Genomic DNA, 16,076 nt, shown 5'->3' with positions numbered 1-16,076 from the left:
AATAATAGAAAAAAAAAAACTAAACTATTAAATCTATAATCAAAATTTTAAAGGATTTTGTTCTAGAAACGTGGTTATCATTTGTCTATCTATGCTATGCTATGCAATGTACTAGAATTTTAGAACCTTTGGTTTTTAAGACGAATGCGCTAAGCCACCACTAACGGACACAAATTCTACCATCTCCACTAAAATTCATATACTACCTCACTAAAAACAGTGTTGCTCACTAAATAAAACTTCAAACATATTTTTTATTCAATAAAGGTTAAAATCAACTTCATCTATTAAAAGTTTTATTACCAACAGTTTTACTTTTGTACGATGTCTGTATAAAATTTACGCTATTAATAGATCAGAAAATACTCTAAATAGTTTTTTTGATATAGTTATTACGGAACTGGTGATTTTATCTTTTTTTTTATTATAAATATGGGCATTTAAAAATTGCTGATTTTATTAACTACATTGAAGTATTGACAACATAATAACTATTTTTATGGGATCTTAATCCAATATAAAAAATAAAAAATTGCCAGCATAAGAGAAGTCCTTGTCCACAAGGTCTAGGTTAACTTCCAAAACATTTTACGGTAAGTAAGAAATGTAATATTAAAGGTTTAAATACATTATTTGGTTTTTATTTTTCTCCAATTTAGTTTTCATCTTTATTTTTTTGTTTTGTATTTAATTAAGTTCTTATTTTTGTTAAATTTTGGTTAATTTGATCTTTTTACGTACGATTTTAAGTAATTAACTTTTTTTAAAACGTACATGTCAACTCTTGATTTTTAAAATTTTTAAAAATTTTTATTTTTAATTTTTAAAAATTTGTTCACATGTTAAATCATAATTGTGTCATGTGTCGATTTGTGATTGTGTTATTTTTTTTGTTCAATTTAGTTTTTATAGTTGTTATTTTTGTTCAATTTAGTGTCTATATTTGTTATTTTTTAATTTCATCTAAATTTTGGTTAAAATTAATCATTTTTATCCCTTTCAAATTGACACCAAATTTAAAATCTTTTATATAATGTTTTCTTTTAATATTTATATTCTAAAAATATTGATACCTTTAAAATTGATATTTAAAAATATTAGAAATATTTTAGAAAAGTAAATTAGTATTTATAAAATTAACATTTAAATATAAAACATTTTGGATTTTAATATTTAAAATGAAACAAAAATATTAAATATTTTATATTATTTTAGATTTAAATGTCATTTTTACAAATGTTAATATATATTTTTAAAATATTTAATAATTATATTTTAATAATATTTTAAATAATTATATTCTATTTAACAATTGATCTAAGAATTATATTTAATTAATTATTAAATATAATAATTTATAATTGACTTTCAAAAATAATTAATAATAGTGTCAATTTTAAAAATAAATATGATATTTATAAAAAAATAAATTTTGTCTCAATTTGGAAAGGAAAAAATTGCTCTAATTTAACAAAAAATGAGACTAGATTGAACAAAAATAACGAATATAGTGATTAAATTGAACAAATAATGAATATCAGGACTAAATTAAACAAAAAATAATACAATCACAAACTGACATGTGGCACTAATATTGACACGTGATACAATTATAACTTGACACGTGGATAAATTTTTGAGATTAAAAAATTTTAAAAATAAAAATAAAAATTAAAAGAATAAAAAAATTTAAAAAGTTAAGAAAACGCTAACATATGGTATGTAATGTTCAAAAAGCATTAACTATTTAAACACCGTAGTAAAAAGGATCAAATTGATCCAAATTTGACAAAAATAAGTACTTAATCGAACACAAAAAAAAAGAAAAAATAGAACTGTTAATTTTGATGTACCAATATTTCACAACCAATATTATTTTTTCTTATGAAAATCATAAAAAACATTACAGATACACTTAATCAGCTACAAGAACCAAATTGAACAAATACAACAAAAATAAGGATCAAATGTATATTTAAACTAATATTAAAATATAAACTTGGCCGCTAGTCAGAAGCTAAAATTATATCTACTAAAATAGGGTCAAGTATTCGAAAAATTGTTTAAAAGATAAAATCAAGTCATTTGAATTTTTTAACTTTAATAATTGCAAATATGTATATTAAATTTACACAATCTTCTTTAAAAAAAAAAAAAAAAACTTAAATTCGCCTTAGCAATTATATTGAGATATATAGCGGTGTGGGTGGGGGGGATTGGTGGGGTTGCGAAGGAGGATATGCGGTTTTCGGACAAAACAAATAAATACAAAGATACTTAGTGGCTGGTATTTTTTTATTTTATTTATAAAAAGGAAAAATTATACTTAAGTTAAATATCACTATCTTCATCGTTTTAAAATAGAAAGTTATCTTTATCAAATTCTTAAAAAAAATAAAAAAAACACCAACTTCTTTCATATGGTAGGGGGATTGGTGGGGTTGCGAAGGAGGATATGCAGTTTTCGGACAAAACAAATAAACACAAAAATACTTAGTGGCTGGTTTTTTTTAATTTAATTTATAAAAAGGAAAAATTATACTTAAGTTAAATCACTATCTTTATAGTTTTAAACTAGAAATTTATCTTTATCAAATTCTTAAAACAATATAAAAAAACACCAACTTCCTTCATATTGTTAATGAAATGGAACCTATTTTTCCTATGTTAATAAAACGATACTTAGTATTTTATTTTATTTAAAATAAAATATTGACAAAAGCTTAGATAAAAAAAATTATGAAAATCTTTTATTTATAAAAAACTTTACTTCTAACTTTTTATAATTTATAATTAAATTTGAATACAGCATTATTATTTTCTAAATAGAGAAGTGAGTAGTTTGGACAAAAAGGATGAGGCATAACGGAAGTAGGCGTAAGTACGCAAATTGGTGATAAGAAAAACGTGCCCAAACTGCTATAACACCTAACAGGAATGACACACGCTACCAACCTTCAAAGTTCAGACCCAACTTGATAATATTATCCCCAAAAGAGCCATAAACCACTCGTCTGTGCGGTCCATATCTAACTATTAATGCATTATCAGTAAAGAACAGAGAGGATTTTGTTATTTCCAGTTACTTCAACTACAAACATAAATGACCAAATAAACCAGAATCTAAAGTCATACATTAATTAACATAAGCAAACAAGAAGAAGAAACAGGACAGGACCTTTCCCGGGTCTGTACAAGGAACAGAAGGATCAAATTCAGTCACTTAAAACTTGCCTTCTCAAATCCATCGCCCTTTCCTTCAACATCTCTCACTTTTTCACCTACCAAAAGGACAGGAGACCAGAGATGAACATATCAGATTAACCTGTGAATCCAAGATACTCTAGACAAGGACCTTGACACAATCACAGTCGTCTTCCTTAAGCAACACTAATGATGCTATCTCCATTGCTGAAACATGGCATGGCATGTAAACCAGAATGTCTTGATGATGTTTGCCTTTGGTCAGAAGAGAAGGATAGCCCCAAGGACAGTGTGGGTGGGTCAACAGCAGAGCTAGAACTTGGGGTGATGATATCAGACACTGTGGAGGCTTTAGGATCTGCGACAACAGGAATTGAATGGACCAGATTGATCGGCACATTGTGTTCTATGTTTCCTTGTCCTAGTGTGAGCTCTTCTAATGGTTTTCCACCTTGGACTGCAATCACCCCAGAACCAACCCCAAATTGATAAACTGGCATCATAGGAAATCCACTTTTGTTAGTTTCAGGAACTGCTGGGCACACAGGTTGCGAATGAGACAGGGTGTCTTGATTCTGGACCTGTTCTTCCTCCATTGGAATTGCAGAGACCTGGCACAAAAATTGATAAAATCATGAATATTTTGTCACTCCAAATTCCAATCCAGGTTTGAAAAGGTTTTAGCTCCAGTCAGATCAACTATTACACAGGAGACAAAATCCCTAAATCCATTTTTATAACCACTCATGCAAACATTCATTTCCACAACCAAAGGAATTTCATAACAAGATACACAAGATCGCGGCAGCTTCTTTGCTTCTCTCTCAAATCCCTAAAATGGAAGGAGTAATAATATTCAACACACACTATTGCCTAGAACTTTAAGAAATACCTGAGAAAATATGTCATTTTGTAAGATCATAATGCTCTGTTGATTAGGAGTATAACTAATTGAACATGAATAACACCAAAAGCATCTCAGTATTTTTTTATGTAGGGAGACTGATTAAGAAATTAATTTGAAGCAATTATTTTAAGAAATGCGGTGACGAAATTATTACCGTGTCGGTGGTGATGTCAAATAGGCTAGATCTACGGCGACGGCGATTCAGGTTGCTTCTTCGGAGGAAGTACTTCTGAGCATGGCTCGCAACCTGTGTCGGAGTTCGCGTTTTCACGTAGTTTTTGGAGATTCCTCTCCAATCACCTTTCCCTACCTTCTGCAATCCAACCAAAAACAGTTTGTGTTCTTCCTCCGTCCACGGAACTCCTACTCATCAACACAATCTCAATTAATCCATCCGAATCACCGGTTATGCGATCAAACAAACTAGAGAAATTATATTAAAATTGAAAAAATGACACAATCGATCAAATAAACAGATCGAACCTCGCTTCCGCTCGCGCTCGCGCTGACGGCCGGTGTTATGAGGAACAGCGTCATCGGCTGAGGCATAATCAGCAGCTGCGAGAACATCCTTTTTGTTATTGTTACTGTTGCTGCTGTTGTTAGAATCATGTGGATGCTCGTACTGTGAGAGGTTGTTCATACTGACGCTCTTCCTCATGGAATCGACGACGACTCGAACCCCGAACAGCATGATCTCGCCGGAGGCGACGGAGTCTGTAGCGGCACAGGCCCGAGACATGATCGGATCGGAAGGTGATTATGGTTAGTGTGAGTCAGATAGAATCGGGTCCGTACAACGGGAGTCTGTGAGTCGCTAAAAGGAAGAGAGGAGAGGAAGGATATGAAGGAGAGAGAAGTTGGGATCGAAGGTGAGAAGGTGAGTGCGTGGTGTTTAATACAACAGAGTTTCAGACGGCAATGAGGTGGCAACCATGTGGAGCATATTTTTTTAAAAATTAAATTAAATATTTATTTTTAAAAACTTAATTGAAACATTTATAGACACATAGATAAGTTATTTTTTTATATTTTTATTTTTTTTCTTTAATAATTCTGAATTAAATTTTAGGCTATTATTTATCCACGCATTGGAAAGTAACTTTTGTACATTTAAGGTAAAATTATGAATTATTTTACAACAACATTGCACCTCAACATGTTAGCTTCACTCATTAAATTCATTTCTATTTTTCTATTTAGTAACATGTCAACTGGTAATATATTATTACCCAAAAAGTTAAAGTTACAGAATAACTATACAGGAAATTAATTTTTAATATTACGACAACCATGCAAATAAAATCAGATTCACAGTCATTTTGATTCTCAAAAGGTTAATTCATTATCACTTGGGTCTCATAAGGTATTAAAAAAATAAGTTTAATAGTATTTTGACTCAATGTTCTTATATTTTTCAAAAAAAGTTAGTGTGGTCTTTTTTTTTGTTAGCATTAGTGTGCTTAGAAGATGCTGAGTTGACATATATGATAGTACAATTATTTTTTTTTATATGAGTTTATTCTTCAATCCCATAACGAACTAGTGAAAGAACGTTAACATTGATTATCAAATCTATATAAAAAATATAAGAATCATATTAAATAAAAAAAAACACATTAACTCATTACTACAAATATAAAAAAAAAAAACTTATTAGAAGAACTTTTCTTTATCAATTTTATATACGTACATATTTTTTTCAGTTTAAATCTAACTAGTTTTATTGATTCATTTATACAAACAAATAATTCATAATTTATACAAGTTACACAATTAATAATGTGATTTTTTTTTATCAATTTGTTTATGTGTATGTTCTTCTTTTACTGCTTTTATCCTTATAAATACAATCAAATTTTATTGATTAAGATGATAGCTAATATTATGTAATTATAACATTATAGAAATTAATAAAAAAAATTGTTTTTATAATTATTTTTTCCTTTTATGTACGCATTTTTTATAATTTCAACGTGAATTGTAGTACTCAACCGATTTAAAAATTTTAATCGAATTTTTACTGTTAATTATTTTTTTTAATTTAATAACGTTGTTTTATATAATTGACGTTATTATTTTGTCATATTATATTATTAAATCTTTTATTAAATATAATTTTATAGTTTTATAGTTTTATATTTTTATAATTTTATAATTAATTTTTATGATTTATTATCATAAAAAAGTGAAAAACTAATCTTTTCATCAATTCTTCTAAAGTTAATAAATTTATCATATATGACAACGACTGAAAGAATATATAAAGATTGTTGGGAAGAACTATGGGGTATAAAATTGAAACGTAAGATAAGCATCTTGTACAAATATATGTTTGATGAAATACAAGAAAGATATAGAAAATAAAGTAACCCTTGGGTTGGTTTACTGTGTTCATTTATCTTACATGGTAATACATTGATTTTAATCACAGGTGTGATATTAAAAAATATATAATATAACATAATAAAAGATTGTTTATTAGTATTTAGTGTACAATGTTGATAATGAAATTTTTAATGTTATAGAAATCAAAGATTAGAGTACACTTTACAGCCAATCCCGGCCTGTTAATAGCATCGATTCTATGAAAAGAGTCGACAATGTAAATTGTGTGTTCGATTCCCAACCACACATGTCGCAAACTAATTGGATTTTAAGATAGTAAAAGTCGTAGTAACATGAACAAGAAAAAAAAAATGTTGTTACAAAGATCCACAAGTTATGCTATAACCTAGGATCAGGAACTTTGTATTTTAAGGATGATGAATTAAAAAGGCTGCACGTTACCATAAAGTATAATATGATATAACTATGATAGAATATATTTGTAATTTCTATTTTGAATTTTGACATAGTTTAGATTTTAAAAGTAAATAAAATATGTTATTTTTATTTGATTGTTTGTTAGCATTCCGAAATCGGATGAAACAAGATGTCCAAAAAAAATTGTTAGGATAGACTCTAATTGATATCATGTTAGGAGTGAGTTTTAAGTCTAACTCAACCCCACAAAATCAACTTATAAAGTGAAGTCTGCATTCCATTTATATATTGTGAATTAGTCTTATCTCTAGTCGATGTAAGACTTTCAACAAACACATTTTAAATTAGATGTTAGTTTAAAATATTGTTTAACATATAAAATAATTGATATAGTTGGATTAAGTAAATTAAATTTATTCATTTTTTAAATTTTAAAATTAAAATATATTAAAATTTGAAAAGAAAAATAGTTCAAATTTCACATTTAAATTTAAAAATTATAAAGCATGTATATTTGACAAAGGAGGAGATGAAAATGTGAATAGAATCTAAAGAGTAAAGAAGAAGAGATATTATCCAAAATAGAGTGTGGAAGTAGGTGACAAATTCACAGCAGAAGCATTTTGTAATATGCAGTGATGGAAGTGGGACACATGGGCTTTATATATCTTTATATCTTGTACAATATTTAATAGAAGCCACATGCATCTATTCAACAAAACTAAATCACAAATCTTCATCCATCAGATCAATGGTCAACCTTACACTATTCTCCGCAACTTACCTATTATTTTAATTAACACTATATATTAAGTGGATATTAAACTAAACCCACCTGATACCCACCTCAAGAGTTGGGTAGTGATGGCAAATGCATTATATCAATTATTATAACGTTTTTCAAAGATATATAATTCTGAATATTAATTAATTTATGGAAGATTTTTTGTTATGTGTGGACGCAGGTGTATATAATAAAAGATATTATTATGATATGGTGGTGGGGTGCAAGGAGGAATGGAGGATAAGAGAGGGATAAGGCTTTGTGGGGTTCCATTATCTCTTTCGATCACATTTTGTCCTTTTTTTTCTTTTTTCTTTTTCCTTCTCTTCCCTTCCCACCCACAATTCTTGACTCTATGTGTATTTTCAGTAACATCACAACTTTATTCAAAATAAAAAACATTCTTCTAATTTTCTTTTAACTTCTCTTTCCCTCAGAAAAATCTAGAACACATGCTCTATTTATATCGAGTCCACATCTTTCCTTGTCTTTTTTCTTCTATACTCCTCTAAAATAATATTTTTAAGCAGGAAATTTTAATTTAACACAATTATTATAAATGAATTTTGTATCACTTTTATAATATTATAATAAAAATACAAATGCATGTCTGTTCATTTAACTTATCTGTGAAGTTTTTGGCATAAAGTATTAAATTCAATATAATTTGAAGGTGCACTTAAAAAGTACTAAAAAAGGAATAAATTGTCTAAATTAGTATATTTGATGCAAACACAAAGCTTAGTATAGTGTAACTTTTAAACTACGTGATAACATATGTATATAAAATTTTTGAATTTGAAGTGATATACGTACTTACCACTGAGGACAAGAGACTGTCATGTCCATCTGTAATATAAATATATATATATATATATATATATATATATATATATATATATATATATATATATATATATATATATATATATATTTTAAATTATGGATGTTTTAAGAATATAGTCATAGTCAATAATAGATTATTGAGTTTGTTTGTATCTAGATTCAATTACTCACTTCTGTTTTCATTATAAAATATAATTTTATCATATTTATATTATTTTATATGATGATAATTGTTTTAATAAACTCCTGTAATTAAAATTTAAAATTTATTATCTTAATGAAAGTTATGATAATGATGCATACATATTTTATAATTTTTTACTAAATTATTTTTTATAAGGTGTGATGGTATTATTTAAATACACATAGAGATATAATTTATATTTTTACTTACATTATATTTATGGTTCAAATAATTGTTGTATGAGAAAAAAGTTCCTAGTTCTTTTAATGTAAATTGTTTTTTATTAGAAAACATTATAGTAAGAATATTACAGTTTTATAGTTATACTGGAGTTGATTTCTTTATTAAAGAAAGGAAAACATTCAAAAGTACAATTTATTATTTAATTTTAAATTTTGCCTTTATATTAAGTTATAGGGGAAATAAGCATATCTATGTGGTTTGCCCTACTTCTTGAAACTGATTTTTGATGCAATTTTACATAATTAAACATACTTTACTAAAGGTGATCAGGACTGGATCATATCACATGTTTTAAAATGTGTATATAATTAATATGTAATTGATCATAATGTTAAATGACCGTAGATCTGTCATTTTGTTCCATCAATTAATCATATGCTATTATTTCATAACCGATTATTTTTTAGTTAAATATATTTTTTAATTTTTAATTTTTAGTGAAAATTAGAATATTTTTTTTAAAATTTTAATTTAATTTAGTTCTTAAACTTTAAATTTATATGAATTTAAAATTTGATCATTTTAACATAATTTTTTTAAATATTTTATATTTTAAATATGTTTTAAGATAATATTTAAATTATTTATGACGTTTCATATATTTCTTGTTTAATATTAAATAAGAAATACATTTAAAACGTTAATAAAATTTAAATATTTAACAAAAATTTACTTAAAAAGATTAATAATTTATGTAATTTTAAAGTTAAAAAACTAAATTACACTAAAATTTATAAAAGAGACTAATTTAAATTTTATCTAAAAATTGAAGAAAAAAAATATATTTAACTCATTATTTTTTATCATTTAAAACATTAAACACTCACGAGTGAGTGGTAGATTGAACCGAAAATTTATTGAAAACATGCACTAAGGATATATAGATGTTGGAAATAAGACAATAATACATTTTAGTAAAGATCAGTGGAAGAATTTTGAGAAAAAAAAAAAGAGAGGATGTGTTTGCAATCAAACAAAATTTATTAAAAAATTGTTTTAATTTATATTAAGGACATACTGACTAATGCACTTTCAATTTTAACTTTATATTAAGATCAACTTGCATATGAAGCATGTCAAACAAATAAGAAATACTATAACGAATCAATTGTCAAGATTGAGTGCGACACTAGTTTTTTTTTATGTATTTTATTTTTAAAATAATTTTGAAAAATTAGCTTTTGTTAGTTTATTCTAGAAATAGTTATAAGGTGAAAAAACAAATATTTTTATATGTAATTTTTTAGTTAATCCGAGATTTTTTTTAACAAATTCATGGATATATATAAATTTTAGCTTACTAGAGCATTTAAATTTTTGTAGTCCTATTTTTCTGTAAGATTGTTCTCTTTATTTATATAAAAATGGAATAACAAATACATTTGTTTGAAAAAAAATAATATTCAATTCAAAATTAAAATATAATTACCCCTTTTAATTCAAAATTTTAAAATATGTTATTTTATAAGTATTCATAAGCTCTTTTATGAAATTTATTGACTTTATTTGTATATAAATTTACATATTTGAGTATATAATGAAATGCGTTATGTTATAGACATGATAGGATGAATGTAGAAGGTTTCTTAGATACAAAGAAAATGAGCGAAACCAGCGAAACTGGTCTATGCTCGCACATAGAATAAACATTTCAATTTGCAACTTCTTTATTTCACTTTTTTTTTTTTCTTTTTTCTTTTCTCTTTTAGGCTGAGTTTGTTATAGCATGGGATGAGGGAGAAGATATCATGGAAGATAGAGGAATCAACTATGGTGGTTTCATTGAAAAATAAAAGAAATAAAAAAGAAACCACCATAGTTGTTTGCGGTAATATACACTGTAAAAGAAACCACCCAATAATACCATGTATTATTACTGTAACGCAAAAAATGTTGTAAGAAGGTAATATACACCAGTGGAAAAGGTAGATGATGCCTTTATATTAAAAAAAAAAAAAACATAATACATAACAACATTACATGAGTAATGGGTGTTAGTTTTAGTATATAAATAATTTGGATTTACACTTTTTATAATTTTAAAATACAAAAGATATGTTATAAATTAATGATTGTCCATTGATTGTTAATGTGTGAATCCAAATTTTCTAATTAGAGACCAATTATTATGGTAGCCAAAACCTGGTAACTAGTTAGTGACAAATTTAAAAATCAATTCATAATTGAAACTATTTTAATTATCAATTTAGAAACCAATTATATATATACACTACACTTCCGTAACTTTATACAAACTTGTACGAGACCCTTGAGTAGACAGACAGACCCTTTTCGTCAGTTTTGATTTGTTGTCATCTTTTCCATTACTTTTTTATGTTTTTTATTTTTCACATTCTAATAATGATAAATAAATAAAAACAATTAAAAATATTATTTTAATAAAATGATAATATTTATAATATAATGTTTGTGGTATTATTGGGTATTTGGGACGACTATAGGATTGCTCAGACCGGTCTGGAAAAACATAATTATGCAAAATTAGATTCTGCAAAATTATACATACTTGTTGGTCAAGTTGGTGCTCGTTGAGCGAATGTAAAGTCAGGGGAGTTTCTAACTTGGTAGTCACTGAGCAAGAATACACTCGCTAAGGAAATTCAACCTAAGGACTTACTGATTTGGGAGTCGCTGGTCAAGTATCTGCTCGCTGAGCGAATACAAAGTCAAGAGCTTACTGACTTGGGAGTTACTGATTGAGTATCTACTCGCTGAGCGAATCCAAAGTCAGAGAGGTTACTGACTTTATAGTCGCTGGTTGAGAACGCCTTTGTAGAACGAATTTTGGAGGAATTTACCTCTGTGAGTTCCAATGATTCACTCGCTAAGCGAGCAATTTGATCGTTGGATGAGTTGGTATTTGTGCACTTTTGGCCTAGCGAGTGGATGGTTACGCTGAGCGAATGTATCAGAGTCTAGTCATTATTATATGCTCAATTTTGATGTCTTATGGCTAATGTGAATTACTACTTATGAAATAATTGGTATATGAGATTAAATTGAGAATGGTTGATACTAATTCAAGGACGATTAGTTGTAAGTGTATGCATTAATATATGGATTCAATTGAAAGTTATCTTGACACTCTAATAATCATTCAATTCTCAAGTAGAGAAGGATGGGGTATATGATGAGAGGAACATGAGGTCCTAGTCTACAAACTTTACTTTGACCAAAGACGTTTATAGACTAACCTTATGTGTGGTAGAGTGAAACTTATTGACAATGACTCTGTAGAGTAATATAGGCCACTATAAATACATAATTTGCTAGAATTCGATACCAATGCATGTATCTAGATAATTGAGCCATGTATGAGTATTTGTATAGAATAGGATAGTGTTCGTTCATGATTGTTATGTTTGGCTATGTATTATTAAATAATTGTATTCTTTAAATGGTTAAACCTTTTGTTTATTAACTTACTATTTTTCTCTATGTATTTTTGTTTTGTCTTGTGTTCTTATCTACAATGATCACATGATTAGTGAGTAGGTGAAGATGTAGTTAGATCACTCAAAGAGAAAGAAGATGCAACTTTCTTTTAGTATTTAGAATCCTTTGTACATATATATTTTGAAAACTCTAATTCTGTAGTTTGATCAAGTATAAACTTACATTTGTGTTACAATTTTTCTTATTCCTCATTTATTTTTTTTTAAGAATAGTGAACAATTCACTAACTTTAATTTCCTCCATTTTCTTTGTTAGGAAGAATTTGTTAACACTCCATTTTTTAGTAATTTTCTTTTCTAAAAGTTTTCTTTTAATTTAAATAAATGTATTTTTGTCTCTATTTAATTAATTTTTGTTGAATGTTTAGAAAAATAGAATTTTGGTAAAGTTATGTTAAAAAAAAAATTAAGAGGATTTTAACGCATTTAGTTTATACTTTTTATATCTCCTTTTTTAATAAAGCTTTGTTTGCCAAATATGAATTAACAAGACAACGGTTAAATGAAATTTTAAATATAAACTAAAAAAGATTTTTGTGTGTAAAAATATTGATCTACAAATATTTCAAATTGTAATAATATTGACCCAAAAATCTGTGCTCAAGAATAGAGTTATCTGATAATCAAAGATTTTGCTCATAAACAGAGTTATATGATAATCTGGTGTGAATCTTAATAGGAATAATAGACTAGTTTCAATCCTATGTGTGAATCTTAATAGGAATAATAGACTAGTTTCAATCCTATGTTAAATATACACTTTTGACATTTTTCTTTTTTGAGAATAGAGACACAAATCAGTATTATTTTAAAAAAATATAGTTTTTTTTAATCTTTTATTTATATGTAATGTGTTAAAAAGAAAAATTCGTCTATACAATTTTAAAATGTGTGTGAAAAAAGAATTATAATTACTCTATATAAATAGTAAGTATCAAATCTAAATTTAATTTAAAAATATTAGTTCTTTAAAAGTATTAGTTAATTAATATCCATTCATATCACTAACACCAGTATAACGTGAGTTCACTTTTTATTTTATAGTAATATAAAATAATAAAACCATAATTACAAAAAACAATGTTTACTTAATTTGTAAATAATTTTTTTATTTAAAAAATATATAATTTTAAAGAAAAAAAATTCAAATAAAAAAAATAATTCCTTGAACAATAAATTTAATAAATTAATTATTTTAATTAAAAAAATGATCGAGTTAAAGATAAAACTAGAGAACTGAACCAAAGAATAAATTTCTTTTATATAATATTTATATAATAGTATTGATATTGATTTATAATAGTGCTATATATAGAAAGAAAATCCAAAAATTTAATTAATGTTACAATTATATGTTATATGTTAGTATATGTTTAAATCAATAATTATATTATGAAATGACTAAATCCTAAACTAATTAAAACATATTTATTACTGTGCCAAGTTGATCAAAGTGCCTTTACATATGTATTCTCTCACTAATTCAACAAAGACGACTATTTAGCTACTGAAAACTAAGGACATGAGGAAGATGAAAAGAAAAAAAAATGAAAGAAGAATGATTTTGAAAAAATCATCTTAATTTTATAAAAATAACATTAAATATAGAGAAATGTCAAATAAAAAAATTTAGCATCAAACCAAAATTTCCTATCAAATTTACTGTTTTTTTTATTTCAAAAAACCTATCTGTTCTATGTAAATTCTTAATTTAATTAATTATTATTGACATTGTCACACAAAAATTTGTGATATTATAATAATTACGATAATAAAACAGTGAAAATGATATTTTGACACCGAAAAAGTAGTTACGTTCATCTGATACTTTTTAAGTAAAAATATATTATTACTTTATAATCTTTCTTTTTTACATGAAAATACTAAATTGAACCAATTAATAATAAAAAATTAAATTAAATTAAACTAAAAAATTAAAAGAATTAAAGAACTAATAATTATACTTAAAAGAAAAAGATAAAGAGAAAATGTACTAAGATGGGTGTCAAGTAGCCTTAATCACTTTGTTTCCCTTTTGAGTTTGAACTAAAGTTGCTGAAGAAAAGATATAAAGCAGGTCAATGACAGCTACAATCTCAGATCCTCACTGTTCAAACAATTGTGTATAAACCCTCCTGCACGATCATCACCGTAGATTTACTCTACAATTTCATTTATTGTCTAAACAACTAATGCTACTTTTGGTTGGGTAAAAACTAAAAAAAAGGAAAATGTAGATGCTTTTTATTAGATTAAAAAAATACATTTCAGTTGTTTTTTTTTTTCTGAGAGTATATAAATAAAGTGATTTTAATAATATATAAAAATGAGTTGTGCTTTAGGTAGTTTATTAAAGATATAGATTGATTTTTTCTTAGTGACTAATATAAAAAAAAACATTTTACTTTAAGAATAAGCTATGATTTGATTTTGGCGAGAAACTACTTAAAAAAAGTCTTAAAAAATAAAATGTTTTCAATTCTGATTTTACAAATCAAACAAACCTCAATGTTATTTTCCCTCGAAAAAAAAAAAGGTTAAAAGCAAAATGGGTAGTTCAGTTAAGTACTTAAAGAATCTTGAAGATTTATTAAAAAAAAAAAAAAACTCTATTTATTCCCTACTTGTTTTTGTGTATGCAAATAATATATTTTTGGGGTAATCATCTTATCTTTTTTATCCTTATTTTAGTCCTAATTAAAGGAAGTGTAAAGGTCTCTATCAGCACAAGGAATCCAAATTTAAAATGAATGGAGGAAATTTCACATGGCTCTCATCACACATCATGTAAGAGATTACAACAATATATGTAGCTAAATAAATACTGAAAGGCTATATTGTGAAAGATTTGGTTTTTAAAAGAAAATGATGTACTTAGAAATTAAGCGACGGACCAAGTTAAAAGTCTACTGTGGGCCATCCACTCCGATCCTACTTTAACACAACACATTGTATTGTGCCACAATTCTACGTGTCACTTATTCTCAGGGTTTTCTCATTCACTGAACTCAAACATCTTCTTTCATACAACCCTAAATCTCATACCAGATCAAAAAATATATTTTCTTAAGTACTCAATTTCATTCTCATGTCAGATCTTTCTGCCGGGGTAAACATGAATGAAACATACGTAAGAGAGAGAAACGGGAAATGTAAACTCCATAGTTTTATCTGCAAGATTATGGCAAGGTTTGAAAATTTTATTTAAAACCGATTTTTGACTAAGAAGAAAAGATTTAATTATGTACAATTTTAATTATTTGAGTAATTTTTTATTTTATTTATTAAAATAAATACTTTGTAGTTATAATTTTTAATTGTAACTTAAATAATTATACAGAGTCATCGGGCAGACTCTGGTTGTTGAAATGCATTTAAAATGCGCCTGTTGTGAGTCTAAAGCATATAGTTATGTGTTGGATGTGACACACAAAGTCATGAGAATAATTACCTTCGTTGATCATGCTGGCCGAAAGTAGCGTCACAAAAATTTCAGGCTCAAGAGTTGTTGATTGTTGGTGACCGAATGAGTTTTTTGGTGGTCTAGTTTCAAATCAATGTTATCACTGGTGTGATTTCCCCCATCCTAATATTGAAATCGTGAAAACTATTTACAACTACGAACAAAAATTGTAAAATATTATATGCTTTCTTAATATCAAAATG

The 16,076-nt window shown here is 26.3% G+C and overlaps 1 protein-coding gene across 1 annotated transcript; it reads right to left on the bottom strand.

Moving 5' to 3' along the window:
• Positions 1-3,051: 3,051 nt before the first annotated feature.
• Positions 3,052-4,991, bottom strand: LOC114178256 (transcription factor MYB1R1-like). Its single transcript, XM_028064064.2, has 3 exons — positions 4,595-4,991; positions 4,266-4,474; positions 3,052-3,815 (listed from the first exon to the last, which is right to left on the bottom strand). Exons 1-3 carry the CDS (start codon positions 4,851-4,853, stop codon positions 3,381-3,383), a joined length of 903 nt encoding a protein of 300 aa, XP_027919865.1. The 5' UTR covers positions 4,854-4,991; the 3' UTR covers positions 3,052-3,380.
• Between the last annotated feature and the right edge of the window lie 11,085 nt (positions 4,992-16,076).

This window comes from Vigna unguiculata, chromosome 3, assembly GCF_037176805.1.
Source record: "Vigna unguiculata cultivar grain cowpea cultivar isolate G323 ecotype 2 chromosome 3, ASM3717680v1, whole genome shotgun sequence".
Classification (NCBI taxonomy): domain Eukaryota; kingdom Viridiplantae; phylum Streptophyta; class Magnoliopsida; order Fabales; family Fabaceae; genus Vigna; species Vigna unguiculata.
Note: the sequence above shows the minus strand (reverse complement) of the source record. Positions and strands in the feature narration are given on the sequence as shown.

Excerpts from the sequence above, each read along its gene's own strand:
- LOC114178256 (XM_028064064.2), bottom strand. The coding sequence starts at position 4,853 with ATGTCTCGGGCCTGTGCCGCTACAGACTCCGTCGCCTCCGGCGAGATC. Across the intron at positions 4,475-4,594 it reads CGAGCGCGAGCGGAAGCGAG|GAGTTCCGTGGACGGAGGAA; the intron begins GTTCGATCTGTT and ends GTTGATGAGTAG. Across the intron at positions 3,816-4,265 it reads TTGACATCACCACCGACACG|GTCTCTGCAATTCCAATGGA; the intron begins GTAATAATTTCG and ends TTTTTGTGCCAG.